The sequence below is a fragment of the Hipposideros armiger genome, unplaced genomic scaffold (genome assembly GCF_001890085.2).
Source record: "Hipposideros armiger isolate ML-2016 unplaced genomic scaffold, ASM189008v1 scaffold_922, whole genome shotgun sequence".
NCBI lineage: Eukaryota > Metazoa > Chordata > Mammalia > Chiroptera > Hipposideridae > Hipposideros > Hipposideros armiger.
In genome coordinates, this window is record NW_017732272.1 from 386,288 (window position 1) to 395,161 (window position 8,874).

At 37.8% G+C, this 8,874-nt stretch overlaps 2 protein-coding genes across 2 annotated transcripts in view; both read right to left on the reverse strand.

Moving 5' to 3' along the window:
- Nucleotides 1-8,874, reverse strand: part of LOC109375255 (C-type lectin domain family 7 member A-like) — a 35,238-nt gene that overhangs the window by 8,939 nt on the left and 17,425 nt on the right. The gene's annotated exons all lie outside the window — the stretch shown is intronic.
- Nucleotides 6-3,347, reverse strand: LOC109375262 (C-type lectin domain family 7 member A-like; the record flags this gene model as incomplete). Its single annotated transcript, XM_019630552.1, has 3 exons — nt 3,088-3,347; nt 1,202-1,297; nt 6-118 (listed from the first exon to the last, which is right to left on the reverse strand). Coding segments are annotated over exons 1-3 (312 nt in total), but the record flags the coding sequence as incomplete, so codon positions are not given.

The window sequence follows — 8,874 nt, forward strand, 5'->3', positions numbered from 1 at the left end:
GTAGGAGCCACACTGTGTTCTAAAGATGACTGTGTGGGTTGACTGTGGTTCCCTTTATTTCTTGGTGGAAAATTGTCATTCTTCAATGGGTTGCTTCCCGAATTAGATCTCCACAGACCTTCATATACCAACAACAACAATGACAAAAGAAAAAAATCATTCTACTATGTTTGAAAATTAAAATTTCAAAACCCATACTTTTGTTGTAATATAGATACATTCTTAATAATAATAAATAGATAATACACTGCTGATGGAGAGGTAAAGATAGAAAAATGATAGATACATGAATTGATATAGACAGATAGATCGATAGATAGATAGATAGATAGATAAAATAGAAAAATAACTTCTACATTGGACATATAGTAAAAACAAGAAAAATGAAACAGATAGAGAAGAAGAAAAAGTATTAAAGAACAAGCAAATGCCAAATGGAATGGAGTCAATTGGAACCATGATAGATTTGAAATAATATTAAATTGTCTATCTTCTGGATTTTAAAAATGAGAGCTACATGAGAACCTGTCCAGTATCTATAACATAGATTATACCCAATAAACATTTGAATAATTAAGATCTAATAAAGACTCTGAAAGCACAATAAAACTTAACTGACAATAGAATGCTTGAGATATAAAATCTAAGGACATTCATTCATCAATCACAAAATATCTACTTAGTGTTTAGTAAGTGCCTCAGGTAATTCCTGGTATTATCCAGAGGAATTTAGATTAAAGACAGGCTTAAAATAGCTTTCTTAAATAATGAGATGCATAAATACCTCATAGTCTCTTTAGGACATTTGTTTTGTTAGGAATATAGAACCAAACTGTACTTCCTTCTTCACCTCTCCTAGTTTTCTTCCATTAATTTATCCTGGGAATTCCACAGCTTTTAAACCAGCCATTCAAGGAAGGTAGTAGAGAAATGTAGTTAAGAGTGTGAATTTTTTAGACAGATGCCTTAAATTCCTAATTATGGTCCTACCACTAACTAGATAATGACCCTAGAAAAGTAAAATAAACTCCCAGTCTCTCACTTCCCTTATAAATAAAATGGGAATTAATAACACCAATTCAATAGAGTTAATATGCAGATTAAATTAGGCTATGCATGTCAAGCTTTCAAAAGAGTGTCTACTGTATTATAAATGCTTATTAAATATTTCTTCTTGTTAATTTTCCCCAGCAATACTCACCTGTGATACCCAGTACCACAGCTATCACCAGTAGTACTAAGCACAGGATTCCCAAAGTCACAGCAATGCAACGCCAATGAGATACCCCAAAAGTTCCTGAAGACCAGACAGAGCAGAAAATGAATGAGAAAATAAGATAATGGGTTGTGGAGTACTTAAATTCTACAATTCATCAAAATCTGGCAAATACTGAAGTGACCATTAATCACTGACACCTGGATAATCTAGTTATCTTGGATGAGTCTGCATTGCCCCCCACCTTTAGCATACCTCATCAGGTTCTAGAACTGTAATTTGAGCACAGTGCCTTGATAACTATGCACTCCTGATTTCAGTTCCACATTGATGGCTATACATCTCACACTACCAGGACTCCTGAAATCCCACTCATTCTTGGAAGAGACAGCTTCATGCAGGGGAAATAACACTGATGACGAAGAGTAATCTTCCCTTTTTACTTATTTGTTGCATGATCTTGGGCAAATGACTTCTGTGTTTCCATTTCTCTTTGTGAAGAATTAGGGTAATAATACAGTAAAACTTTGGATTGTGGGTAATATGGTTTGCGAGTGTTCCCCAAGGCGAGCAAACATTTCTAATACATTTTAACGTGGTAAATGAGCGATGTCTTGCAATACGAGTAGTTTGTTTCTGGAACAAATTATGCTCGCAAACCAAGGTATTACTGTACTTCAAAGGATTATTGTGGGAATTACATGAGCTAACACATGTAAAAGCACCGAGTTTAGAGACAACTAGCACATTATAGGTAACCCACTGTTTGTCTACACATGTGCATAAATGCATACATGCCTCCCTACCTCTTGCATTATCGAGTTTTTCCACTGAAACAGTTACCCAAGAAAAGTATTGCATAAGTGGTGAGAGGAAAATAATTGTGCAATGTGGACTACCAGAAAGCAGAAGACAGCAAATTCTGATGTCAAAACCTGTGTAGATTCACTCTGAGCTGAGCTGCCATTGAGCTGCCAACAGGTGGCAGGATGGCTCAGCTAAAAAAAACCCCAAAAACAAAAAAAAGACAACCTGTGAATAATCTCTCCTTTTGTATTAACATCACCACACCAAGAACATAGTTTTGCCTCTGACTGAGAATGAGCCATAAGAGAATTTCAGGGTTGTCAAATAGGAGAATCATAAAGGAGACTTAATGGCTCATTCTATGAAGAGAGAAATCTTATAACATCCTTCCCCATATTTCACTTTTACATTTTGTTTAAGACTCATGTCCTGCTAATAGATTCTTTCCATCTAAAGCACATATTTTTCTTCACTGGTATATGAAGAATTCCCTTTTGTTTTAAAAAAATCCAAATCAAGCTCTTACCACAATATACAGCTCACATTCAGGATTATAAATCCTATGACTTCTGACTTCCCTTTGGGTTTTACTCCAAAATCACAGGTTTGTTTTTACCGTCACCTATCTTCCATTTTTCATTCTCCTCTTTCTTATCTCCAGCATGCTGACATTGTTAATATGAAACCTTTAAGTTTCCTTGACTGCTATTCTACAATTTACTCCTCTCTATCAAACAAGCAATAAGTCACTCCTATTGAAATTCTTTCATCTTTGCAGTTCATCATATGTATCACCAGCTCCTCGCTACTGAAGTTTCTATCTCTATAGAACAGACATTGTATTTTTTATCACCATCATAATTAATTTAAATACTATTAATTAGTCACTGAATGGTTGCCATGAAAAAAGTCTTAGTGTACATTCAAATGATCTTCCGTGACTTCTGAAAAACTTTTAAAATGTAGCAATAAATTCCCTACAAATCACAGCCCTCTCAAGTTTTCTCCACTTAAGTGTTTTAGTTGAAGAGAATGAAAATGTTGAGGGCATAAAGAAAACATACCTTTCTTTGAGATCACAGGTCTCCTGGGGACACTTCGGGAGCTGAAGTCTAATTGAGTATATCCATCTTCATCCAAATTTTCTAAGTCAGGATGATATTCCATTGTTCTATTGAGTTCCCGAGTTGACAGAGCATTTGAGAGCTCTTTCCTCTCTTCTAAGACAGCTCCCAGTGAACGAAAGAGGATCTGTGAGTCAGATCATGTGGGATAGGCCTTCCCTGAGCTGTAACAAGTGGAGCTTAAGCAGTCCGACCAGTTATCCAACAGCAGGAAATGGAAACTACGCTGTGTGAAGTTCCCATTTGCACCTCTAGGTGCTGTTTCTGAGAAGGGTGACTCTTAAGAAAATTATAAGGCAGCACAACAGAAAGGTCTTTGTTTCAGACCAAATATAAGACATAAGAAAAGGCTAATGTGTTATGCTGCTTTCATGATTTTATGACTGAATTTGACATTGTTAGTTGACTTGGCCCATGTAAGCTTAAAAAATTTGGGTACCTTAAGTTTTCCATTACTTCGCTATAACTATACATTCATTCATTTATTCATGTATTTCCTCATTTGCTAGACATTTGTCAAATGCTCATGTTTTCTACTGGCAGGAGCTGAGGATACAAGTTTAAATGTGAAGGATCTCATTGTCTCACAGAGTAAAAACCTACTGATAGGTATATGAAGAATGCCATACAGAGGTACATTGCTGTCACAACACAGAGAGGAAACAAATCTTTTTGGGGATTTGTTAGGGATTAATAATACAAAGTAGTAATTAGTTATTAAACAATTACCATGAGCTAGGTACTACCCCTGCACATTTTTCTCATACAATTGTATGTGTTTTCTATTTGGGAGGTCTCTGTCTGAACAATTACTAAAAGAATTGTTGTGCTTCTCAGATTGATTTTGTTCATCTCTTTGTACTTCCTGTTTAACTATAAAAGAAGGCAAAACCATACACTCACACAGAAGTTCCTTCAAGTCTGCAAAGCAATAATCAATCACAGGGATATACAAATATATATATTACCTAGTTTCCTATCCATATTACACTCACTGAGTCACTTCGATTAAGTTTAATCGGTCTGTGCCTTTGTGAAAACAGAAGACTGTATAGGACCAGCCTTTTCCTCTTTCCAAAGACATAGTATAAAGCATCATAGACATGTAATGTCAGCACAAAAGAGTCCTTTAGAGGCTATCTAATTGATTTTGTTCTTTCATTTTATTTAAAGGGAGCTTGAAGCCCAAGTAGGTGAAGAGATTGCTCTAAAGTAACATAGCTGGTTGGTGACAGAATTAGCTACAAAAGTGCTCTCCGGTTGTAAATTGAATGATCTTTTTCTTACAGTATGTGGACTCAATTTAACATTTTATAGCACATTTGGTACATTATGGTCATGAACTATTACACATTTTACTGGAAGTAAAGACTTTTAGAATTATTACTAACTACCTGTGACTTGAGGAAGTCAGGTAACAATTTGTGCCTAAAATCTCTAAGCTGAGAAGGAAATGAGAAGATTGTTCTAAATAATGTCCTAAAATTCTTCCCAAATCAGTACAGTAGAATTATATTATTCTACCAATACTTTTCTATATTTCAGGCAATAGCTTGGTTAAATCAAGCATATGAAATATAAGGAGTGTGGAGGGTGCTTGGGTTAGTGCAGTGAGGTCCTATTAGGGATGGACTAACAAGTATATATTGTGAATTCATTATGTGTCTTAAGCTGTGTATTGTTCATCAGTTATTCTAAATGAAACAAACCTGAAGAGAGCTTTCTCTTACGTAATACCTTGTAAAAAGCAGGTAAGCAAAAATTATTTGGTCATCTGCATTGTATTAATGTATTAGGAAATGTTATAGAAGAGAAGGCAGTAAAATATTTGAAAAAAAGATAAGCACATATGAGAATGAAACAAGAAGATGGAATATAGAAATCACAACAGCTGGGGCCTGAGAAAAATACATTTAGGAAGTGCTAATAAGTATGATTCTAATGAGACAGAAATTAGATCTATTTTCCAAACTTCAGTGATTCATGTAGATCCTTGATAATTTTTACCAAAAAACTCACATTCACGTTTTACTACTAGTCCTTAACTATTTATTTTTTCAACAATGACAAAATATTTTTTGAACACCGACTTTATCGTAGGTACTATTCTAGGATACATCAGTATAAAACAAAACTCTCTGTCCTTTTAGAGCCTACTTTTAAAGGAGGAAAGCAGGTGATATTCAAGAAAGATAATAAGTAAACAGTAGAGTTTATTAGACTATGATAACAGCTCTGAAAACATATGGAGGGTAAGGGAGATTAAGAAGGTACAGGAAGTGAATTGCAGTCAAGACAGTGGAATGCATAAATGGTGTGCTTACCTCCTCACATGATCACATTACAATTACAACTCAACTACAGAACAACCATCATTAAGAATTGACTGAAACCTAGCTGAACCAAGCCCTACAACTAAGGATATAAGAAGCTAACTTGAGACATGTAAGAGGGGCAGGCTAGTCCCACACCAGTGTGGGACCATTAAAAATCAGGAGGGAAATGTCAGTGCAGAGGTCCCCACTGAGGATTGAGGGATCCCAACCCCAAACTAGGATCCCCAGCTGAGGGTCTCAGTGCCAGGAAGAGAAGTCCTTACAACTTCTGGCTGTGAAAACCAGGAGGGATTGTGGCTGAGTGAAATGGGAGGGTAGCTGCATTCCCAGTTGCTCCTCTTAAAGGGCCTGCACACAGATTTACTAGCTGACAGAATCATGTGCTCTGAGCTCCAGGGCTGGGGTAACCCTTCAAAAGTTGCCAGAGACACACGAGGAGGAACTGAACTGTCTGGTTTCAGGGCAAGGGCTGGAGGGACAGCTTCCTCCCAGACAACAGTGCTGGCAGAAGCCATTATTCCCTTGTTGAACCCTCCCCCAACCCGTGCGCAGACACAGGCAGGAGCCATATCTCTGACTCCATCAACCAGGCTAACACCATTTGCCCAGCCCTGGTGATTCCCATTTCCTCATCCAACTTGCAGTCCCATCCAAGCCACTTCCAGTGGCTTTTCTGAACAAATGGCCTGTCTTTGTTCATGCTTCAGACTCCCCTAAAATCTCGCAAAGGATAACAAACCCCAAACAAGCTGTACCTGGCCTCGTTAAGCAGCCCCAAGTCCAGCATTAGAGTCAGCTGGTCTCTGTTCACAGCTTAGCCCATCCCAGGCACTTCCAAGCCCAGCACAAATGGCAACCATCTGCATGCAGATCACTTGGTAGTTCATACCAAGTGGCCCCAGGCAGGGTACAGGCAGTGGCTGAATTGGCCTGCAACAGAGCCTCTCCCAAGGGGTCCCAGAAGCAACACACCCAGATGCCAGCTTCAGACCACACCGGAGCACCATCCAACCATATCCACAAATAATACCAAAAGGGACGACTGGGCAGGCACCAGAGCCCTGCTAAAGTGAAGCCTGCTCTGCAGGGTCAGCCGCTGCACAATACCTTCTCCACTGTACTCAAAGCCAGTCCTCACAACAAATCAGCCTGAGGGTCAATCCCTCCCATTGATGTGCCAGCAGCAACCAAGGCTCAAATACAACAGGAGGGCACATACAACCCACACAAGGGACACACCTGAAGTACCTGGCTCAGATGCCCAAGGAGACTATGCCATTGGCCCCACATGACACCTACTACATAAAGGAACTCTACTAAGACCAGGAGACAGAGCAGCCCTACCTAATACATAGAAATAAACACAGGGAGACAGTCAAAATGGGGAGAAAAACATACCCCAAATAAAAGAGCAGAACAAATCTCCAGGAAACAAACAAACAAACTAAACTAAACAAAATGTAGACAAGAAATCTGCCACATGCAGAATTCAAAACATTGGTTATAAGAATGCTCAGTGATAATTTCAACAAAGAGATAGGAAACATAAAAGTGGAGATAGAAAACAAAAGAGAACCAGTCAGGAATGAAGAATACACTAATTGAAATGAAGAACACATTAGAGGGAATCAACAGTAGATTAGATGAAGCAGAAGAGTGAATCAGTGATTTGGAAGGTAGATAGCAGAAAATACCCGATCAGAACAGCAAAAAGAAAAAAAAATCCAAAAACATGAGGATAGTTTAAAGAGCCTCTGGGACAACATTAAGCATACTGACACTCACATCATAGGTGTACCAGAAGGACAAGAGAAGGAGAAAGGAACTGAAAGTCTATTAAAAAGAAATAATAATGAAAAACTTCCCTAACCTAGTGAAAGAAATAGACATACAAGCCCAGAAAGCACAGAGTGCCAAAGGAGATGAATCCAAGGAGGCCCACACCAAAACACATTATAATTAAAATGCCAAAGGTTAGAGACAAAAAGAGTCTTAAAAGTAGCATGAGGAAAGCAATTAGTTACCTACAAGGGAGCTCCCACAAGACTGTCAGCTGATTTCTCAACACAAACTTGGCAGGCCAGAAGGGCTTGGCACGAAAGATTCACAATGATGAAAAGTAAGGGCCTACTACCAAGATTAGTCTACCCAGCAAGGCTATCATCTAGAGTTGAAAGAGAGATAAAGAGCTTCCTAGACAAGCAAAAGCTAAAGGAGTTCATTACCACCAAACCAGTATTATAAGGAATGATAAAGGGACTTGTTTAAGAAGAAAAAAAAGATTGAAAATATGAATAATAAAATGGCAATAACTACATATCAACCATTACTTTAAATATAAATGGGTTACATACTCCAATCAAAAGACATAGTGTGGCTGTAAGAATAAGAAAACAAAACCCTTACATACGACGCCCTACCTACAAAAAACTCACTTCAGATCAAAAGAAACACACGAAATGAAAGTAAAGGCATGGAAAAGGTACTTCATGAAAAACGGAAAGTAGCAAATAAAATTGGGGTAGCAATAGTAATACCAGACAAAATAGACTCTAAAACAAAGGCTCTAACAAGAAAATAGAAGAACCTAGTAATCCCACTTCTGAGTATTTATCCAAAGATACCCAAAACGCTACTTCCATATGTTGATTACTGCATTATTTATAATAGCCAACATAAGAAAGCAACCTGGGTGCCCACCAATGGATGAATGGATGAAGAAGTGGTACATATAAACAATGGAATATTAATCAGCCATAAAAAAGGAAAGAAATCTTGCCATCTGCAACAACATGAATAGTCCTAGATGGTATTGTGCTGAGGGGAGTAAGCCAGACAGAGAAAGCAAATGCTTTCGTGAAATGCTACGATTTCACTTATATGTGGAATCGAAAGAGCAAAATGAATAAACAAAAATAGTCTCATATATACAGAGAACATTTTGATGGTTGCCAGAGGGGAGGTGGCTTAAGGGGATGGGTGAAAAAGTGGAAGGGATTAAGAAGTACAAATTGGTAGTTACAACATAGTCATGGGGATGTAAAGTATAGCATAAGGAATATAGTCAATAATATTGTAATAACTGTATGGTGTCAGATGGGTACTAGATTTATCAGGGAGATCACTTTGTAAGTTATATAAATGTCTAAGCACTATGTTGTACACCAGAAACTAATATAATATTGAATGTTAACTGTAATTATAAAATAAAAATTATTTTTTAAAAAGTATGTACAGGAAGGTGGGTTGGTAATTTTAAATAAGGTAGATCAGCTTCTTTAAGAAAGTGGTGCTTCAGGCTGGCTGAGTAGCACGATGGTTAAGAACTGGCTTGGGACGCCAGAGGGCCCCGGTTCGGATCCCACATATGAGGGCCAGTGACACTGCCCTC